The sequence below is a fragment of the Trichechus manatus genome, unplaced genomic scaffold, assembly GCF_000243295.1.
Source record: "Trichechus manatus latirostris isolate Lorelei unplaced genomic scaffold, TriManLat1.0 scaffold00045, whole genome shotgun sequence".
Classification (NCBI taxonomy): Eukaryota; Metazoa; Chordata; class Mammalia; order Sirenia; family Trichechidae; genus Trichechus; species Trichechus manatus.
This window is the reverse complement of record NW_004443981.1, coordinates 12,043,482-12,066,461: the sequence shown is the minus strand read 5'-3', so window position 1 is coordinate 12,066,461 and position 22,980 is coordinate 12,043,482. Positions and strand designations below refer to the sequence as shown.

General features: G+C 43.3%; 1 protein-coding gene across 3 annotated transcripts in view; it reads left to right on the top strand.

Moving 5' to 3' along the window:
- EVL (Enah/Vasp-like) overlaps window positions 1-22,980 on the top strand; it is an 89,629-nt gene that overhangs the window by 22,384 nt on the left and 44,265 nt on the right. For all 3 annotated transcript variants that reach the window (XM_023731791.1, XM_012555656.2, XM_023731790.1), the window contains exons 2-3: window positions 3,395-3,563; window positions 15,096-15,273. In XM_023731791.1, coding sequence (XP_023587559.1) covers window positions 3,395-3,563; window positions 15,096-15,273 — 347 coding nt within the window. The remainder of the gene's footprint in view (window positions 1-3,394; window positions 3,564-15,095; window positions 15,274-22,980) is intronic.

The following is a 22,980-nucleotide window of genomic DNA, read 5'->3' as shown; positions in this document are numbered from 1 at the left end:
AAAGGTGTCAGTTCTTTGATCTTCCTTATTTGTTGTCCAGCTTTTGCATACATATGATGCAAGTGAAAATACCATGGCTAGGGTCAGGCCCACCTTAGTCTTCAAAGTGACATTTTGCTTTTCAACACTTTAAAAAGGTCTTTGGCAGCAGATTTGCCCAGTGCAGTTCGTCTTTTGATTTCTTGACTGCTGCTTCCATGGATATTGATTGTGGATCCAAATAAAATGAAATTCTTGACAACCTCAGTCTTTTCTCCATGTACCATGATGTTGCTTATTGGTCCAGTTGTGAGGATTTTTGTTTTCTTTATGTTGAGATGTAATCCATACTGAAGGCTGTGGTCTTTGATCTTCATCAGTAAGTGCTTCAAGCCCTCTTTATTTCAACAAGCAAGGTTGTGTCATCTGCATAACACAGGTTGTTAATGCATCTTCCTCCAATCCTTATGCCCCATTCTTCTTCATACAGTCCAGCTTCTGAGATTATTTGCTCAGCATACAGATTGAATAAGTATGGTGAAAGAATACAACCCTGATGCACACCTTTCCTGACTTTAAACCACACAGTATCCCCTTGTTCTGTCTCAACAACTGCTTCTTGATCTGTGTACAGGTTCCTCATGAGCACAATTAATTGTTCTGGAATTCCCATTCTTCACAATGTTATCTATAATTTGTTGTGATCCACACAGTTGAATGCCTTTGCATAGTCAATAAAACACAGGTAAACATCTTTCTGGTATTCTCTGCTTTCAGCCAGGATCCATCTGACATCAGCAATGATATCTCTGGTCCCACATCCTCTTCTGAATCCAGCCTGAATTTCTGGAAGTTCCCTATTGATACAGTGCTACAGCTGCTTTTGAATGATCTTCAGCAAAATTTTACCTGTGTGTGATATTAATGATATTTTTCCATAATTTCCGCATTCAGTTGGATCACCTTTCTTGGAAATAGGCATAAATATGGATCTGTTCCAGTCGGTTGGCCAGGTAGCTGTCTTCCAAATTTCTTGGCATAGACAAGTGAGCACTTCCAGCACTGCATCCGTTTGTTGAAACATCTTAGTTGCTATTCCATCAATTCCTGAAGCCTTGTTTTTTGCCAGTGCCTTCAGTGCAGCTTGGACTTCTTTCTTCAGTACCATCGGTTCCTTATCATACGCTACCTTGTGAAATGGTTGAACATCGACCCATTCCTTTTGGTATAATGATTCTGTGTATTCCTTCCATCTTCTTTTGATGCTTCCTGCATCATTTAATATTTTCCCTATAGAATCCTTCACTATTGCAACTCAAGGCTTGAATTTTTTCTTCAGTTCTTTCAGCTTAAGAAATGCCAAGCGTATTCTTCCCTTTTGGTTTTCTATCTTCCGCTTTTTGCACATGTCATTATAATACTTTACTTTGTCTTCTCAAGCCACCCTTTGAAATCTTCTGTTCAATTATTTTACTTCATCATTTCTTCCTTTTGCTTTAGCTACTTGATTTTCAAGAGCAAGTTTAAGAGTCTTTTCTGACATTCATTTTGGTCCTTTCTTTCTTTCCTGTCTTTTTAATGACCTCTTGCTTTCTTCCATTACAATGTCCTTGATGTCATGCCACACCTTGTCTGGTCTTTGGTCATTAGTGTTCAACCCGTCAAATCTCTCCTTGAGATGGTCTCTAAATTCAGTCAGTACGGACTACAAAGTCAAACATTTGGTCGTACTTTGGCTTTCGTGGACTTGTTCTAATTTTCTTCAGTTTCAACTTGAACTTGCATATGAGAAATTGATGGTCTGTTCAGCAGTCAGCCCCTGGCCTTGTTCTGACTGATGATATTGAGCTTTTCCATCATCTCTTTTCATAGAGTAGTCAATTTGATTCCTGTGTATTCCATCTGGCAAGGTCCATGTGTATAGTCGCCATTTATGTTGGTGAAAAAAGGTATTTGCGATGAAGAAGTCCCTGGTCTTGTAAAATTTTATCATGCGATCTCCAGCATCATTTCTGTCACCAAGGCCATATTTTCCAACTGCTGATCCTTCTTCTTTGTTTCTGACTTTCACATTCCAATCACCAGTAATTGTCAATGCATCCTAGTTGCATGTTTGATCAATTACTGACTGCAGAAGCTGGTAAAAATCTTCAATTTGTTCATCTTTGGCCTTAGTGGTTAGTGTGTAAACTTGAATAATAGTCGTATTATCTGGTCTTCCTTGTAGGCGTATGGATATTATCCTGTCACTGACAACGTTGTACTTCAGGATAGATCTTGAAATATTCTTTTAGGTAATGATAAACATTTGATGATGATGAACATCGTGATAAACAGAAAAAACATTGAAGTTGTCAAGAACTTCATTTTACTTGGATCAACAGTCAACGCTCATAGAAGCAGCAGTCAAGAAATCAAACGATGTATTGCATTGGAAAAATCTGCTGCAAAATACCTCTCTAAGTGTTGAAAAGCAGAGATATCACTTTTTGAGGACTAAGGTGCACCTGACCCAAACCATGGTATTTTCCATCACCTCTTATGCATGTGAAAGCTGGACAATGAATAAGGAAGACCAAAGAAAAATTGATGCCTTTGAATTATGGTGTTGGTGAAGAATATTGAATATATCATGGACTGCCAAAAGAATGAACAAATCTGTCTTGGAAGAAGTATAGCCAGAATACTCATTAGAAGCGAGTATGATGAGACTTCATCTAACATATTTTGGACATGTTATCAGGAGGGTCCATTCCCTTGAGAAGGACATCATGCTTGATAAAGTAGAAGGTCAGCGAAAAAGAGGAAGACCATCAATGAGATGGACTGACACAGTGGCTGCAATAATGGGCTCAAACATAGCAATGATTTTGAGGATGGTGCAGGACCAAGCAGTGTTTCTTTCTGTTGCCCATGGGCTCACTATGAGTCATCGGAACCGACTCGACAGCACCTAACGGCAACAGTGGGAACTTGCATAAACGTTTTCAAGTCTCAGCCATACTTTTTTCATCTACAGAATGGAGATAGTAAATACTTACTTCATCAGTTGTGAAGTATAGGCACTTTAATACATTATCTTATTTAACATGGTGCCTAGAGTATTGTAGACAGTTGACAAATTGTAATTGTAATTCCTTTCCCTTCCCATTGCCTTTTCCCTGAAAGCAAAGCTGTGACTCTTTCCAAGCTGTAGAGAATTTTGGCACAGAGCCTCCTCTCCTCTCCCTGTGGTCTTTGGGGAATGAAAATGTGTCATCTCACAGGGAAGCCCTTCCACAGACAATTGGAAGCTCTGGCAATTAGAAGGTTTCCTTATGTCAAGTAGCAGTTGGCTTCTGTTTCAGAAAAGGGCATAGCCGGCTTCCATTCCTTGTAGCTAAGGCTGATGCTTAAATTTTTTCTTGCTCTGCAGTGAACAGAGTATCTGCCAAGCTCGGGCTTCCGTGATGGTCTACGATGACACCAGTAAGAAATGGATACCAATCAAACCTGGCCAGCAGGGATTCAGCCGGATCAACATCTACCACAACACTGCCAGCAACACCTTCAGAGTCGTGGGAGTCAAGCTACAGGATCAGCAGGTGAGTGCCAGGGTATCAGATTTTAACACAGGCATTCAACATGCATACACACACGCGCACGCACACACACATACACACACGTAGAGTGAAAAGAGGTAAAAAAACAAACAAGATCACGATTTGGAGTCAGAGGATCTAGGCTCAAATTCTGCCTCTACTACTTAGTAGGTATGAGACTTCTGGACTTCAGTTTTCTCATCTGTCAGACAGAGACAATAATCACAGCCTGCCTGCTTTACAGGGTTATTGTCAGAACATAGTAAAATAATAGATGTGAAACAACTTTGAAAAGTATAACCTATTGTACAAATGTGTTAGTCTTATTCTAAACCTACATATTCATATGTAATGTGGCTGTTAAGATTTTTGGTCCATCAACCCCATAGGTCCTACTTTGGAAGGAGTGTCAAGATGATTTGGGGAATCCGGGATCATTTCTCTCCCTAATAGTATATCCTGGACAAATCGGATAAGATAGTGTTTGTGAGTGTACCTGGTAAATACCTGTGCAAATACAAGATAGCAGCTGTGCCCAGCTATGTCATGAGTAATTGTATACACATAACTAAGACAAAGTAGTGTGACGACCTGGACTAAAATAGAAACGTGGAAAAGGAGTTGTCTAGCTTAACCACAGCGACTTTGGTGAATAGTTTAATGCTCTCCCTCCACCTCTCTTCTTAAATATTGACAAGGACATTTTTAGCCATAAAGTTAGCAGATCTGTGGTTTCAGTGTTTATGAAAACTCTCCTCAAACAACATCTTCTGGCAGCCTTTGTTGGTCAAGCCTTGGCTAAATTGAGCTGCAGATTGGCTGCTGTCTCTGTAAGAATCAACATGCTAGCAATTAGAAAAGAGAGAACCAAAACCTCGGGCTCTATTTTCAGTGTATTGTTGCTGTTGAATGGGTTGCTGCTGTGGCCAAAATAGCCCTATTAAGTTTCAGATTCTTGTGGTGAAAAGGGACATCCCTACTTCAGCATTCTCCATAAAGGGTAGTCTGTCTAAACTTGAACTCCTGGTACTCCCAAAGACTGATTTGCATAGATCTATCTTCCAGTCAGTACGGACTACAGAGTCAAACATTTTAAAAGAGACAAAAATTACTCGGGACCTTTCCCTTGTTAATGAGCCTTAATGGTAGAAAGATTTTTCTGGAAACCTTTGAGGAGCTGCCTCCCTGTTCTTCCAAGTCACTGGTTCTAGATCTGCCTTTCAGAAAAACTGGCCACACATTGCAGGATATGTAGTGTCCCTGTCCTCAATTATGGTAACAACCAAAAACATATTACAAATTTCCAGAATACCCCATGCGTAGGAGGTGGACCTGGTTGAGAGCCTTTGACATAAGGTGACTATCTAGCACAGTTCCCAAATCATAGTAGGTGTTTCCTAAGTGATTGCTTTTATTATGGCAAGTTTCCCATTCCCTTCTTACCTCGTGGTCACCCTCCAGAGCACACTAGGAAGACAGCATGATGTGCTGGAAAGGGTGCTGGGCTGGGGGACTGGATTCCCTGAAACCCAACTGCACTTTGTTCTCAGAAAGTTTAATACCTCACTGCCTAGTTGAGAGGAAACCACATCTTGGGGCTTATTTGGGAGGGGACCTTTTTCCCACCCAGGGAGGGATTGGCAGCAATCCTCTGTGATCTTCTTTACAGATTCAAAGATACCATGTTGATTCTAATTTAGAGGTCTCCTAGAGTCTGACAGAGAAGTTATGAACACAGCCTTCCACTTGGAATTGCATGTTCAAGAGACAGGCTTCTAAGATGTGGTTGATACTGTCTCCCCAAATGGATAGGAAGTGTTAGTTAAGAACATAAAGGAGACTTTTTGTAAACCAAGGCATTAGAGAGGAGGAATAAGAGGAAACCTGGCTTGTAATAACTTTTAGGGACCTAAGGAGAAAAGTTTGATTTTCACATATCTGTTTTCCAGTCAGTATGGACTTCAAGGTCGGACATTTTAAGAGAGACAAAAATTGCTGATTTTGTAACCAAGAAGGAATATATTACATGTGTAATGCTGTTTATGGCTTATGGAGCACTTTTGTGTCAGTTTCAATCTCCCAATAATCCCATGAGGACAGCGCTGCAGGAATTATCATCCTCCTTTTGATAAATAGAAGAATATAAAACCAGGTGATCATTTGTGGAGTAAAAGACTGGCAAGATGTAGTATCATTAGCCAAGGTCTAACCTGAATCTCTAAGAAGCAAAGATGTCACTTTGAGGACTAAGGTTCGCCTGACCCAAGCCATAGTCTTTTCAGTAGCTTCATATACGTGTGAAAGCTGAACAGTGAGAAAAGAAGACTTGATGCATCCAAATTGTGATGTTGGCAGAGAATATTGACTATACCGTGATATCAGAAGAATGAACAAATCAGTCTTAGAAGAAATTCAATCAGAATGTTCCTTAGAAGCAAGAATGGCAAGACTTCATCTTGCTTATTTTGGACACATCAGAAAAGACCAATATCTAGAAAATGACATCATGTTTAGTAAAGTAAAGGGTCAGCGAAAACAAGGGAAACCCTCAATGAGATGGATTGACACAATAGCCTCAACAGTGGACTCAAACGTACCAATGATCATGAAGATGGCACAGGACCAGGTAGCATTTCATTCTGTTCTACATAAAGCTGCCATGAGTTGGAACCAAGAAGCCTGAATCTCACATTGAGGACAAAAAGGCTAAAAGATTTTTAGTTGAGAATGAGTTATGGCCACCGAAAATGTTAGTGAGTTCTCAGCCTGAATCAACGGAAGTAGAGTGTCCAGAAGAAGGGAGATTATAGACCTGCTGTGCTTTGCACTGTACTGGTCATGCTTCACCATGAATGTTGGGCCCAAAACTGAGTGCCACAAACTGGAATCTCTGAGGAGGACTTCCAAACTGATGAGCAGTCTGAAAGCAGCCTCATCGGTGGACAGTTGAACAAGCGATATTTACCTGGTGAAGAGAAGACTGTAATGGAGGAGAAATCTTATCTTTTCTATGACCCTAGAGAACAGAATTCGAAACACTGTATGGATACTATAGGGAAAAAGATTTAAACTCATTAAAAGGAAGAACTTTCTTACAAACACAGTCAAAGATGGGATGAGTTGCCTTGCAAGCCCGTGAGGCTTGATGGCCATTTAGGAAGAATGATGGGAAGGACGTTCCATTATTGGATAAAGGTTTGAATGTGATGACCTTACAGGCCTTGCCAACCTGTAGATTCTGTGGTTTTAGAGCCGGTTGAATATGTGGGACCAGGAAGATAGTTCTCCAACATCAAGCTTTTTTTTTTTTTTTTTGTAATAGGCTCTTGACTGTTTTTATCATAGTTCGCAGAAACATGTTAGTGTTGAAACACGTTAGTATTTGGAGTGGCAAGGCCTTCCTTTAAAAGAACAAGAAAGGTAGTCCCCCTTGCTTCTGCGCTCCCCAAAATAAGACATATGCAAACTATTTAAAAAGTACAACCACTTAAAAAATAGGTTTATCCCTCAGCAAGTATCTAGATCAGTCATGCCAAAGCACGGAGAATTATTTTTAAAATAAAGCTGATAAGGAAACATAGGTTGAAAATAAAAAGTTGAAAAAGATAAACCATACAAACACTAATCAGAAGAAACTGGTGTGACTATATTAATATCAGATAAAATAGCCTTTAAGGCAAGAAGTATTGCTAAAGATAAAGAGGCACCTTTATAATGATGAACGGGTCAGTTGAAAAGGAAGGCATAATCCTAAATTTGTACACATCTAATAATGTATCCTCAAAATATATAAAGCAAAAATGGACATATCTAAAAGGAAGATAGACAAATCCAGAAGCATATTTGGAGATTTCAGCCATACTTCTAAGTAACTGACTGAACAAGTAGACAAATCAGTAAAGACAGAAATTTTGAATAGCATTATTAACCAACTTGACCTAATTTACATTTATAGAAACTGCAGCCAATAGCTATAGAATATACAATCTTCTCAAGTGTACATGGAACATTTACCAAAATAGACGATATGCTAGGCTGTAAAGCAAGCCTTAACGAATTAAAAGGGATCAAAATCATACATAATATGTTCTTTGACCACAGAGAGATTAAACTAGAAATCAGTAACAGAAGGATAACTAGAAACTTTCAAATGTTTAAAAATTGAGCAGTATACTACTAAAGAAGCCAAGGACAAAATGAAATCAGAATGTAAATTAGAAAGTATGTTGAACTGAACAATAATGAATATACTACGTGGCAAAACTTGTGGGGTGCAACTAAACCAGTAGATATAAGGAAATTTACAGCTATAAATACATACATTAAAAAAATGAATGACTGAAAATCAGTGATCAAAGCTTCTATCTCAAGAAAGTAGATAGAACAAAAGCAAATTAAATTCAATAAAAGTAGAAGGAAGGGGGTAAAAAAACCAAGAACAAAAACCAATAAAATAGAAAGCAGATATACAATCTTTTTTTGTTTGTTTCAAAGAAAAGCAACAGGGCCAAACATTGGTTCTTTGAAAAAATAAAATAAAATGAATAAACCCCTAGTAAGAGTGATCAAAGGTAGTCTGGGTGGTGGAAATGGTTAAGCGCTCAACTACTAGCCAAAAGGTTGACGGTTCGAACCCACCCAGAGGTGCCTTTGAAGACAGGCCAGGTGATCTGCTTCCAAAAGGTCACAGCCTTGAAATCCCTGTGGAGCCATTCTACTCTGCACACATGGGGTCACCATGAGTCAGAATCAACTCAACAGCAACTAAAAACAACAACAAGAGTGATCAAGAAAACACAAATTGCCAATATCAGGAATGAAAAAGGGCACATCTCTATAGATTCTATAGAGAATAAAATTATAGAAAGATAACATTATGAGCAACCTTAGGACAGTAAATTTGACAACTTAGATGAGACGGACACATTCCTTGAAAAGCACAATTTACCAAAAGTGACACAAGAAGAAATAGAAAATCTGAGTACTGTATCTGTTAAAGAAATTGAATCCATAATTACAAACCTTCCCACAAAGGAAACTCTAGGCCCAGATTACTTTACTGGTGAATTCTTCCTAACTTTTAAGGAAGAAACAATACCACTCTTGCACATACTCTTTCAGAGACTAAAGAAAGGAGGCCAACATAATCCTAATACAAAAACCACACAAGAATATTACAAGAAAAGAAAAATTACCATTATTTCTAATGAACGATGATGTAGTAATTCTAAACAAAAGATTAATTAAATCTAATAATAATATTTTAAAAATCCTGACAAGAGGGATTTCTCCCAGGAATGCAGGTTGATTTAACAGAATAGAGGTAATATGGATATATATATGGCAATCTCATAGGTATAGAAAAAGCATTTGGTAAAATTTAATACCCCTTCATGATTAAAAACTAAGTGGAAACTAGAAATAAAAAGAAAATTCCTTAATCAGATAAAAGATATCAACAAATAACAAAAAAAGAAAAACTGTAGCTAACATCATACTTAACATACTTTCTCCCCTGAATTTAGGAATAAAACAAGAATATTCATTATTACCGCTTTGATTTAGCATTTGGAAGGAAAGAAATAAAATCATCTTTAATTACATATGACGTGATAGTGTATCTAGAAAATCTGAAAGGACCTACAAACTATTAGAAATATTGAGTGCATTTGGCATGACCACTGAATACAAAGTCAATAGACCAAAAAAAAAGCTGTATTTTTATATATTGGCAATAAATAACTAGCAAGTGTTTAAAACACCATTTGAAAAAGCATCAAAAAACTTCAAAGTCCTTAGAATAACTCTAAAGATGTGCAAAACCTCTACACTGAAAATTATAAAACATTGCTGAGATAATTCAAAGAAGAGCCAAACTAATGGAAAGATACACTGCATTCATGAATTAGAGCTCAATATTATTAAGATGTCAGTTCTCCCCAAATTGATGTATAAATTGAATGTAATCCCAATTAAAATCCCAACAGGTGTTTCGTAGAAACTGGCAAACTGGCTTTAAAATTTATTTAGAAATGTAAAGGATCTAAAATAGCCAAGATAATCTTGAAGAGGAACAAAGTTGGTGGACTTACACTACCAGATTTCAAGGCTTACTGTAAAGCTACAGTAGTTAAGACAGTGTGGTATTGGCATGTTGTTGTTGTTGGGTGTCGTGGAGTCGGTTCCAGCCCATAGCAACCCCATGTACAACAGAACGAAACACTGCCTGGTCCTGGCCAGCCTCACAATCACTGTTACGCTTGAGCCCATTGTTGCAGCCACTGTGTCAGTCCCTCTCGTTGAGGGTCTTCCTCTTTTTTGATGACCCTCTACTTTACCATGCATGATGTCCTTCTCCAGGGACTGATCCCTCCTGATAACATGTCCCAAGTTTGTGAGATGTAGTCTCGCCATCCTTGCTTTTAAGGACCATTCTGGTTGTACTTCTTCCAAGACAGATTTGTTCATTCTTTTGGCAGGCCATGGTATATTCAGTATTCTTCACCAACACCACAATTCAAAGGTGTCAGTTCTTCTTCAGTCTTCCTTATTCATCATCCAGCTTTCCCATGCATATGAGTCCATTGAAAACACCATGGCTTCGATCAGGTGCACTTTAGTGCTCAAGGTGACATCTTTGCTTTTTAACACTTTAAAGAGGTCTTTTGCAGCAGATTTGCCCAATGCAATGCGTTGTTTGATTTCTTGACTGCCGCTTCCATGGGTGTTGATTGTGGATCCAAGTAAAATGAAATCCTTGACAACTTCAGTCTTTTCTCCATTTATCATGATGTTGCTTTTTGGTCCAGTTGTGAGGATTTTTGTTTTCTTTATGGTCCTTCAAGCCAGAAATGAACCATCGACCTTATAGTATAGAGTAGAACTGCCCCACAGGGTTCCTAAGACTAATCTTTACAGAAGCAGACTGCCATGCCACATCTTTCTCCCGAGGAGCGGCTGGTGGGTTCAAACCCCTGACCTTTCAGTTACCAGCCAAGTACTTAACCACTGCACCATCAGGGCTGCTTTCTACATGATTACTCACCAGGTAAATACAAATGAAAACCACACTGAGATGATACTACAGCACACCGGAAAGGCTAAAAGTAAAAAGACTGACCATACCAAGTGTTAGGATGTAGAGCCGCTGGAACTCTCCAATATTGCTGGTGGGTGCGTACACGGGTACAGCCTCTTTGAAACTGTTGGACACCACCTCCTAAAGTTAAGCATCTACCCTATAACCCCCTCCTGGGTGTGTACCCGAGAGAAATAAGTGACTACCTAAAGAGGGTATTGGTTAAGTAGTAGAATTTTTGCCTTTCATGAAGGAGGACCCAAGTTCAATTCCTGACCAGTGCACCTCATGTGCAGCCACCACCCGTCTGTCAGTGGAGTCTTGCATGTTGCTGTGATGCTGAGCAGGTTTCAGCGGAGCTTCCAGACTAAGATGGACTAGGAAGAAAGGCCTAGTGATCTACTTCCAAAAATCTGCCGATGAAAACCCTATGGATCACAGCAGTCCGGTCTGCAGCCAAACATGGGGATGGCACAGGACCAGGCAGTGTTTCGTTCTGTTGTGCATGGGGTTGCTGTGAATTGGGGGCTGGTTCAAGGAAGCTAACAATAGCATGTATTAAAAGACATGTACAAGAATATTCATAGCTGTTCTAGTCCTAATAGCCAAAAGCTAGAAACTACCCAAATGTCCATCAGCAGGAGAATGGATAAGTTATTTGTGGTTTATTAAACAATGGATGCTATGTAGCAATCAAAATTGTAAATACTAATACATGCAGTAACATGGATGGATCTTGTAGATGTCATGTTGAGTAAAAGAAGCCAGACACCAAAGAATAAAAAAATACTGTATGCATCCATTTATATGTAGTTCAAGAACAGGAAAAGTAGCTGATGGTGCTAGATGCCAGAATCGTGGCTATTCCTGTGGGGAGTACTGGGAGAAGGGTTCCAAATGAAGCTGATCCATGCCCAAAATTAGACTTACAGTAATGCAGTAGTCCAGTTGAATCCTCTGACTTGTTCTAAGCTGAGTAAACAAAGGAATGGAACCATTCGGTAGGTTCTGAGATTTTAGCTATGAGGGCCTTGAAGTGCACTGGTTAGGCCTGTCTGTCAGTTAATGAACACTAGAGATCTCTTGACAGAGGGTCAGATGACACTGGCCAAGTGTCACCTGCGTATATATCCAGAGCGCACTGTATTGGGTCCTCCTTTTATAGAGGATAATTTAGAAGTACCTTTTCAAATATAAATTTTAAACTAGTCATGTCCATTGATCCAGCAGTTCTGCTTATAGGAATATATCCTGTGAAAATACATGTTCACAAGGATATATGCCAAAGGATATTCATTGCAGCATTGTTTGTAAAACTATTTAACATATGAGGATACTGTCTTAGTCATCTAGTGCTGCTCTAACAGAAATACCACAAGTGGATGGTTTTAACAAAGAGAAATTTATTCTCTCACAGTCTAGGAGGCTGGAAGTCTGAATTCAGGGTTCCAGCTCGAGGGGAAGGCTTTCTCTGTCGGCTCTGGGGGAAGGTCTTTGTCATCAGTCTTCCCCAGTCGAGGAGCTTCTCAGCACAGGGACCCTGGGTCGAAAGAACACGCTATCCTCCTGGCTCTTGTTTCTTGGTGGTATGAGGTCCTCCTGTCTCTCTCCTCACTTCTCTCTTTTATATCTCAAGAGAGACTGACTTAAAACCAACCTAACCTTGTAGATTGAGTCCCGCCTCATTAACCTAACTGCCGCTAATCCCACCTCATGAACGTCATAGTCATAGAGGTAGGATTTACAACACATAGGAAAATCACATCAGATGACAAAATGGTGGACAATCATACAATACTGGGAATCATGGCCTAGCCAAGTTGACACACATTTTTTTTGGCAGGGACACAATTCAGTCCATAACAGAAACCGATGTCAATAATTTGTCCACGGTTATTCAACTGAAGAATAAAACCAGGAATTTAATGGAGACGTCTTTGTCTCAAAACCCTCTACTCTCTCTTTGTACCTAGTACCATCAGTTTTCACAGTAGTTTCAAAGCAGCCGCAGCCTTGGTGAGCAGGCCCAAGTGTGCCTCCAGTGAGAGGCCAGCTGTGTGCCTCCAAGAACCCAGGGAATTTATAGGGCAGGATGTGTCCTCTGGAAAGGCTTCACTGCACTCTCCCAATCAAATATCCAACAGTCCTCAGAAGTAGAGCTCCAGAGGGCACAGGAAGAACCGGAGAGGGGATGATAGGAAGAAAGACTTCAGCTCCCTCTGCTGGCAGTAAGAAGCAGTGTAAGCCAGTGTAAAATCCTGAGCTAGGGACTTGGCTTCTCAGTTCACCTCTACCATTTCCTTACTGTGTCACTTTGGACAAGTCACTCATTCTCCCTGGGCCTCAGTTTTCCCAACTGTAAGAAGAAAGGATTGAGTGAGAGAATCTCTGTGGTCCCTTGCAGTTCCCTTCAGTGATTCCACTGGGCACGCTTATTCCATATCTTCGGTAGACATCAGCCTCCCTCCAGCTCCCATGCCCCTGACTCCCTCTCCAAGAACGCAGCTAACTAGAGATTTCAAATCAGGATTCTAAACCAGCTGGCTCTCACTTCCCCAGAGTATCCCCACAAGTATCTGGAGACAGTAGTCTCAGTATACTTAAGAGTTTTATCTAGCTTCAGTATCCCTCAACCATTCTTGATATAATGTGGTTTCCAGATCTTCTTCCATTTAAAACATTTTCCCGTAGCTTGTTCCAATAAGTCCAATAAGTGCAGCATCAAAAAAGCAAAAACACAAAAAATAAAATTTGAGCACAGCCTCCCTGGCATGGATTTATGAGGGAGGAATAGAGCAGGCTCTTATCTCCCTCATTTTGGTCCCTACACTACTATTAATGTACCCTCTCATCTTACTAGCTGTTTTAACCACAGTCGCTTTGCTAGTTCTTATCGTGCATGCAGTCCACAAAACCTCCAGCCTCTCTTCTCATGACCTAGAGCTAAACCTAGTTCCCTCCAACTCAGTCCTTGTGGCTTAGCTGTGTATGTGTGTGAATCTGTATTAACTGCTACAGAGAGTGAGAGAGAACCACCCAGGAACCTGGGTACAGATGTCAGCCAAGATTTCTCTGCGTCAGTGTGTAGCAAGTTAAGTTGTGAAATGATTGTTTCTTTAGCTGGCTTAGGTCTCTTTCTTTTTCTCCCACTCTAGGAATGCCCACACCCACCTTCCACCTGGCTAACACTTGGAGAAGGGTGTTCTGAATATTGCCCAGGTTTGCCGTCCTCTGGCCTTACTTTCTCCAATGGCATAGCAGGATGGAGCAGGAAAGGAGAGCAGGCCATCAATCTGAGTTCTTGCCTCCGTGCCCAGCCAGCTAGCAGGGTCTCTTGGCCATGTCCCACGGCCCTTTGCGTCTCCGAATCTTTTCCTGAGCCTCTCCTTCATGATGGGAGGACAGTGGAAGGAGTTATCTCCAACTTCAGACCCCAAAACCCTGGACTCTCAAAGCTTGAGATCTGAGACCTAAACAAACCCCGTCCATCACATCACTAACAGATGGCTACCCACCCCTTCCAGACTGCTTGCATACTTCCATTTATAGGGACCTTAATATTTCTCAGTTAACACAGTGACTACCTATTGTGTGCCAGGAACTGGGTGAGTTACCTTCACAACACACTGTGATGGTGCCATACCATAGCCATCTGACTAGTAACTTCTGGGGTTGGACCATGTGACTCCCAGCCAGCGGGGGATGGGGGCATGTCCTCTTCTCCAGGCCTCCCATCACCTTCCCTGAGCACCACCCTGGGGTGTTTTGAAATACCTCCCCTTTACACACAGGAAAGAGCAGAGGTTGAGAAGTCAGACAGACCTGGTCTTGGATCCCCCAAGGAGACCTGACTATCCGGGTTCTCTATGTTCCTTGTCGGGCCTGGCCTCCTTCCTGGCAGTCACGTGGTGTTTCTTGATTCGTTAATAGTAAAGATATGATAATGCTGTGTATTTGTGTGGTGCATTAACTTTTCAAGTTATCCTTTTAGTTAATGACCCACTTGTTAATGCATTCCAGGTACTGGGCACTGTGACGAGGGCGCAGAACTCTGAATTAGAAAAGCTAGCAGTCCAGATAAGATATGTGTCACCTGTTGATCCTCGCAGTAACCCCAGGAGGTCTCTAAAGCCAGGATGGTTACCCCCATTTTATAATTGGAGAGACTGAGCCTCAGAGAGGTGTACGACCACCCTGGGCCACGTGGCTGGGGCGGGGCCAGGACCAGGACCAGGGAACCTGACCCCAGCTCGGGTCTGCTCACTGGAGCTTGTGAGTGCACAGCATCGTAGGCTGAAGGAAGTAACTGGTTTTCAGACTCTCGCTGTTTTGTGGATTATGCGCCCCCATGTCCCTGTCCTCCTGTAGCCCCGGGGACACAGTATCCTTTCCCCAGCAGCTCCCCCCAGCTCGCTCACATTATTTATTTACACGTATTTCTCTCTTTTCCCCGCCAGGTTGTGATCAATTATTCAATCGTGAAAGGGCTGAAGTACAATCAGGCAACGCCAACCTTCCACCAGTGGCGAGATGCCCGTCAGGTCTATGGCTTGAACTTTGCCAGTAAGGAAGAGGCCACCACCTTCTCCAATGCGATGCTGTTTGCCCTCAACATCATGAACTCCCAAGAAGGAGGTAAGCAGGGCTTTGTCTCATGTCTTCCTGGCTTCCCACAGCTCTGCCCTCTGGTGTCCCCTCACTGCTGCTATGTTGAGCCGATTTACGTGGGGCCCCAGAGAAACCCGCTGCCAACTCTCTAGATTTAAAGAGATGTTAACGATTTGAAGGAGGAGTGGAGAGAGTTTATATCTTTGCCATTTGTGAGAAGTAGATTTGTACTGGAGCCTTCCTAACGCCGTGTATCCAGGTCTGTTTTACGTTTGCCATGCTACTTCCATATTCTAGAACATGTTTGGTAGAGGTGGGTGGGAACAAACAACAGTTTATTCTTGAATTTAGTTGTCCATTCCTATGTTTAACAAACTTTTACTCTACACTTACTGAGTGCAAGAAACTGACCAGGCAGGATAGATAGAAGTGAATGGAATTGAGTCGGCCCCCTCAAGGCGTATTCATAAACGACTAACTGTAATAAAGTACGGTAAGTGCTCTAACAAGGTGTGTGCAAGGCACTTGGGGAACACTGAAAAGGAAGTGAACAAGTCTGCCTGGCCTTGGGCCTCCCAGGGGGCTTCAGCAGCAATGGTGATGCTGGAGCTGGATTTTTGAAGGGCGAGGAGCTGACAAGGCAGAGATGGGAGTGGGCACCCAGGCACAGGAAGGAGCACCGCAAGGGCCTGCGGGCATGAGGGCGCATGGCAGGTGCTGGGAAAGTACAGGTGCCCTGTCCCTGGGTTGGGAATGGAAGTGGAAGAGCAGTGGGGTTACATAGTGAAGGCTGTCAGTGTCTTGGGACAGGTCTGGATGGGCTTGATACTTGGTGTGAACAGTGGCAGGGAAAGTTTCTAAGCAGGGCAATGAAAGCAAAGAAACAAAAATACATGTGACTTTTGTGGGATATTTGCAACACTGGCTCTAGATGGAGTCCGCGACTTTCTGGTTTGTGGGCGCCCTAGCCGCCCGGATCAGGTCCTGCGGTTTGCTAGAGCGCTCCCCTTGGCAGGGCTCAGGAAGGAGCCAGGCTTGGGGCCGCTGCCGGGTGTGAGTCCTGGTGCTGCCGCATTCCAGCTGAGGAACCCTTGAGCAAATGACCTAACTTTTCTGTGCTCAGTTTTGTTATCCATATAACGGTGAAGGCATAGAGTTGTTTTGTCGTTCAAATGAGCTAGAATGTAAAATGCCTACTAGGCTGCCTGGCACATAGTAATCACTCGATATTAGTGTTTATGTGTATTAGTACTATCATTACTGCTGCTGCTGCTACCAAAGTTGGGGTGGGCAATGGGAAGACATGGTACTCAGAACCTGGAACAAGGAGGATATTAAATATCTGTCAAGCCTGATGTCGTGGAGCTTCTGGACCCAATTTAAACACTAAGGGAATTTTTGTAAGTAAATAGAGAACATGTTTTAAGTATGCCTCCCATAGGTCATGCACAGAACAGGTAATGTAGAATGCTTTTCCTTTCCTTAAAAGGCTCCAAGGATTGTGGATTTTCTGTTAGAACTTGGGATGTGAGAGTGAGGACGCTTCCCAAGCCCAGCTCTGTTGAATGATGAGCATGGGGCCCGGAACAGTGTAGGCACCCAACCCAAAAAACCAAACGCGTTGCCATGGAGTCAATGCCGACTCATAGTGACCCTGTAGGACAGAGTAGAATTGCCCCATAGGGTTTCCAAGCAGCAGCTGGTGGATTCGAACTGCCAGCCGTTTGTTTAGGAGCTGAGTTCTTAAGCACTGTGCCACGAGGCACCCAGTAAGTGCTTATTAAACTGTCTTTTTCCACCCAAGAGCCTTGAGCCTCGTGGTAAAGTGAGCTGAGTTAGTGTTTCCTATCTGAACTTTCTGTAGTACATAGGGTCGCTGTGGGTCAGAACCGACTCGATGGCACCTGATAACAACAACAACAAATCCGAACTTACCTCCCCTGCCTGCGCGGTGTGGGGAGTGAAGCCTCATTTTGTCTGTACGTGGGATACATTGAGGGCCAACAAACAGATTTTAATTCATTCAGACAACTAACTCTTTCAAAGCAACTGCTTAAATAAAAACTACTCGTTATTTTTATTAAGTTTCAGCCACAGAATCACAAGTAAATCAGTTAATCTATATCCCTGGTTTTCAGATACAAAAGCTGGGACCCATTATGAGAAAATAACCTATCTGGCATCGGATAGTAAGTCAGACTCAGAACCCAGATCTCCTTAGGGTTGAATGAATGTATCTTTTTTTTTCTGGCAGCTTCTCTACCACCCGTGTTTGTCTACCAGCTGCCACAAAGGGCGTCTTGCCGCTAGACACAGAGTTGTTTTACGTTAAATCCCCTCCGTATCGAGAAGTCACCCTTACCCTTAGGCCTCTGGTGGAAGGCAGCCTGGTGAGCTGAAGAAAGCATCTGTTGGGGGGCAGCTAGATCTCGTGTTGAATCTTTGCTCTGCCCTCTGTGTGACCTTGGGGTAATAAACCTTACTTCATAGGGTTGTTAAATGAAAATTGAAGAGGAAATGTTTATAAAGTTCTTAGTGATAAGAGCGCAGATCATGCTGGTTCTTTCCCTTGTTGAATTTGGTTATCTTCTCTAAGCTTCAGTTTCGTTATTTGTAAAATTGGCATCACAAGACACGTCTTACAAAGTTGTGGAGAGGATGCAAGGCCCAGCATGGTGCCTGGCGCCTGGTGGCTTCTCAGCAAATACTCATTTCTTCTCATTGGCGTGTCTTGTTGTGGGGCAGCTCTTGGGGTTCCTGAGGCTTGCCTGGGTGGGACTGCACTGCCAGTCCTTCAAATGCCGGCTTCCGGAAGAGTCTGTGTCTCCTCAGGGTCTTGCTCAGAATTCTCCGCCTCTCCACACCTTGCTTGTGGGCAGACACTGGCGTGAAGTCTTCCAAGGTCTTCCAAACCTGGCAGAGAAGAGAGATTTAGACACCAAACCTGAAAGCAAGTTGTATTTGCTCAGCACTTTGTTCTGTACAAGAAACCCTGGTGACGCAGTGGTTAAAGCGCTTGCTGCTAACCGAAAGGTTGGCGGTTCAAACCCCCAGCCGCTGTGTGGGGAAAGATGTGGCAATCTGCTTCTGTAAAGATTACAGCCTTGGAAACCCTATGAGGCAGTTTTACTCTGTCCTGTAGGGTCATATGAGTCGGAATCAGTGTGTATTGTCCTGTACAAAGTGTTTTCACATCCCATATCTTATCTCGTTCTCCCAACAGCCCTGTGAGGTAAGTTCCCAGGTAGAGTCACCATTTCCTAGGTAAGGAAGCTGAGGCCCAGCGAGGGGAAGAGACTTTTCTCTCTTTCACAGCCAGAAAATTAGCTGATATTTGAACCCAGAACTTCACCCGTTCATACAGTTTGTGCTGTCTGTGTGCTGAAGACAGGCAGGTGGCCCTAATTCTGCATCCTTTCTTTCCTTCCTTTCTGCCTGTCAGCCTAGTGCAGCCCCCCTCAAGCCAAGATTCTAGAGAAAGAATGGGCGCAGCAGAGTGATATTTTTGCTGCCTGACCACTACATGGAAGAGAAATTTAGCATTTGACCCTTGAAAGGTCTGCTTTTCTGACACTGTTACTTGGTACTCACAAAGTCTGTCTATTTACAGCAATGAGTTTTGAATACTCATTCTTCAACTTCAGGCCCTATCTACGAAACCTAAAGTCAGTTTAGCTTATTGCCCTCAAGTCATTTCTGACTCATAGTGACCCTATAGGGCAGAGTAGAACTGCCCCATATCGTTTCCAAGGAGCGGCTGGTGGATTCGGAGCTGCCGACCTTTTGATTAGCAGCTTAGCTCTTAACCATTGCACCATCAGGGCCAATTTAGCAGGTTAAAAAAAAAAAAAAGGTAAATAAAATAAAGCCATCACGGAGCCTGCTGGTCTCACCTCACCGGGGGGAGGAGAGGGATGCAGAGCTAGCTGAGGGCTCTCATGGGACACCATCAAGGCTCTGGGTTCAGGAATGACCCCAGTGGTGGGGACAGTCAGTCACAGGTTACTGGGACTTTTTTCTACAGAAATTGACATCTAGTAGCTGTTTCAGGGGCAGGCGGGGGCTCTCACACACGGCTCTTCTGCGTGAAGGAGAAGGAGTTCAGTGAGCCAGCCCCCATGGAGGAGACCCAGTGCTGCAGCCCCAGCCCGGGTCAGCCTTCTGTGCACGCTGCCGTGCACACTGCTGCCCCCTGCTGTTCAGAGAGCTTGGCTCACAGACCGCGCGGCCCAGCCCTTCTGGGTGCTGCATGATGAAGCGTGAGGCACGTGCTTAGCTGAGACTCGGAGTGGAGCTGCTTTGGCCTCGTTGAGTGATGCAGATGGTGGTTATGGTAATAATAACATTTAGGCTTTCTTTTCAAAGTCTGTTGTTGTTGTTATTAGGTGCTGTTGAGTCAGCTCTGACTCAGTGACCCCAGGCACAACTGAATGAAACACTGCCCGGTCCTGCGCCATCCTCACAATTGTTGCTGTGTTTGAGCCCATTGTTGCAGCCACTGTGTCAATCCATCTCATTGAGGATCTTCCTCTTTTTTGCTCACCCTCCACTTTACCAAGCATGGTGTCCTTCTCCAGGGACTAGTCCCTCCTGATAACATGTCCAAAGTACGTGAGATGAAGTCTCGTCATCCTTGCTTCTGAGAAGCATTCCTGCTATACTTCTTCCAAGACAGATTTCTTCATTCTTCTGGCAGTCCATGGTATATTCAGTTTTCTTCACCAGTTCTTCTTGGGTCTTCTTTATTCATTGTCCAACTTTAGCATGCATATAAGGCAATTGAAAATACCATGGGTTGGGTCAGATGCACCTTAGTCGTCAAAGTGACGTCTTTGCTTTTTAACACTTTAAAGAGGGTTTTTTGCGGCAGATTTGTCCAATGCGATGCATTGTTTGACTTGTTGACTGCTGCTTCCTTGGGCATTGATTGTGAATCCAAGTAAAATGAAATCCTTTACAACTTCAGTCTGTTCTCTGCTTGTCATGATGTAGCTTATTGGTCCAATTGTGAGGCTTTTCACTTCCTTTTTACTGAGGTGTAATCCATACTGAAGTCTTTGATCTTCATCAGTAAGTGCTTCAAGTCCTCGTCAGAGTCTAGGCTTTATTTTTCCCCGGGCTGCTTCTCCCACACACCCCTCCCTGCACTGCCCTTCTTGAGGAGGGCCCCAGTAGCCAAACAGCCTAGAGGTGAGGGCCCAGCAGCCCCGCAGGAAGAGTTTATCTGGCTAAGGAAGTCCTTCCTTATGCTTTAAAGCACATATAATTTGGTTTTCATTTCCAGTAGGTAGTCAAGACAGCTGCTATAATGCATATTTATTCAGATAGGGGCCTGGGATTTAAAGGTGACATGTCTGCCAGAATCTTCCAGTGAAGCTGAGACTCACATTTAGGGCTTCTGGGTTGAAATCGGAAACCCTGGTGGCGTAGTGGTTAAGAATTCAACTGCTAACCAGAAGGTTGGCAGTTTGAATCCACAATGCACTCCTTGGAAACCCTATGGGGCAGTGCTGCTCTGTCCTGTAGGGTCGCTATGAGTCAGAATCGACTCAACAGCAATGGGTTTGGTTTTTTTTGGTTTGGGTTTGCAATCCAGTGCCCTTTCTGCAGCGCCGCCCTGCCTCGACAGCCAGACAGGAAGGCCGACGCACTGGTGTTCCATGAGCTTGGCCTGACCCACTGCCCTAGTCAGTCTTCTCACTTTGGGGATCACCGGGGCTTGGTGGGGACACAGTGAGTGTGGCTCCTGGCGGGGTTACAGCCACCCGCAGAATCATCGAGAACACCAGCCTCAGGGTCAGTGAGTCTGCAATGTCACCGACCCTTCAAACCACCAGAAAACCCCTCACTTAGACACACCCTGCCCTCTTTAGGGGGAGCACGTGTTGTTCTGGCTAGAGCTGGCAGTGATCCGCAGGGTGAGGGACCTTCACTGACTGTGCTGCAAAACCCTGCTCAGCTGGGTTTCCTCCTCCCTGCAGTTTCTCCTCGTCAGTTACTGAGTTAGCTGCCACCATTGCTGGAGCCGGTAAAGCCCTGTGAGGGTCTCGGAATGAGGCAGGCCCTTCTTTCCTTCCTGAGGGCCCTGGCACAGGCGGGAGGCGGAACAGTCACTGGATGGGTCAGTCCATTCTCACAGGTAATCCGTGTTCATTATGGAAAAATAGAAGCTACAGACAATCAAAGGGAAGCTACTCTAATTCTGTAAGCCAAAGAGGAAGATTAACAGTTATAATGTTCACTTAATCTTTCTAGACTTTTTTGCATTCATATACAAATGAATAGCTATTCTTCCCAAATATCCTATAATACTGTCTTAGAACCTGCTTTTCTCACTTAACGCTATGAACAGTCAAGAAATACAGACTTGCCCACCATTTACGTGAGCATACTATTCCACTGGCTACCGTATAAAGAGGTACCCTAATGTAAGCAGTCTTCTGCTTTGAATCATGTAGGTTATCTCCGCTTTTCTCTGCTACATTCTTGGAGTGAGGGCATTCTTGTATGTTCATTTATATGCATACTTTGTGTCTTATCTGTCCATCTTTGCACACTTGTCCAGTTATTTCTGTGGGCATGTTTCTCCTCAAATGATAGAAACATTTTTAAAGCTTTTGATACATCTTGCCAAAAGTGCCTTCCAGAATGGGTGTGCTCGTTTATACTCCGCCAGCACATAACGCTGGTTTCCCACTGCCGCAACCTTCACCAGGGCTGAGGACTCATGAATCTGAGTAAATAGGAGAGAAGGGAAAAACTGTCATTTTAATTTGTATTTTTGTTTACTACTAAGGGTGAACAGTTTTCCTGCAGTCATTGGTGGTAGTAATTGGTGATTTCATTTTTTCGGTTACTTTCAGCAGTAGCTTTAATTAAGTGCAGCCCATATGAAGCAGTGCAAACTCCTTGCACCTTTACCCACATCTGCATAATCTCCAGCTCCCAAAGCACGTGTGCCCTTTAATGGCAAAGGGGTCTTGTATTTCCTGCGGCAGATCAAGCTGCTGTTGAAAAGTCAGGTCTCCATTGTAGGAGTGGTTAGTGTTACTCGTGCTTGTCTGCACAGCCACAGAAGAAAATACTAGCTTGCATTCTTCTGGCATTGCCTGGGCCTTCAGTTCTTCTGATGGAGTATCTGAAATCATAGTGATCGGTCACAGAGGGATCTCTTGGCTGGACCTTCCTCTGCTTCTTAAAGAGAAGAAGCCTGGTCCAATGGAAGGAAGGCTGATCTGGGAGTTAAAAGACCTGGATTCTTCCAGAAACACCAGCTGGCAGGTTGGAAGGTTTGCTTGGTAGTACAGGCTCTCACTCGCCCCACTCCTCACGGATTCTCGCCCCAGACTGCTCTCCTTCCAGGACAGTTCTCCCCAGGTTACTCTGCCGCCTGCCTGCTGACTGGGCACCACAGTCTTCCTATAACCTGCTTTCAACATGGACAGAAACCAGAGAGACAGGATTCCATGGCTCTGGGGTTTGAGAAGGCCGGAAAGGTGGTCATTTTAAATTATCTCAGCGAGAACAACCAGAGTGGCACACAGAAAGCTGTGTTGTTCGGTGCACACACAGACAGCAGCACACGGGCACAAATCTGGAAAGGGCAGAGCACCGTCAGGGTTGGGTGCTGAGCTTTTTCGTATTTTGGAGCCCTGTCATTGGGTACGTAGATGTTTATTATGGTTATGTCTTCATGATGGATCATCCCCTTAATCATTATATAGTGTCCTTCTT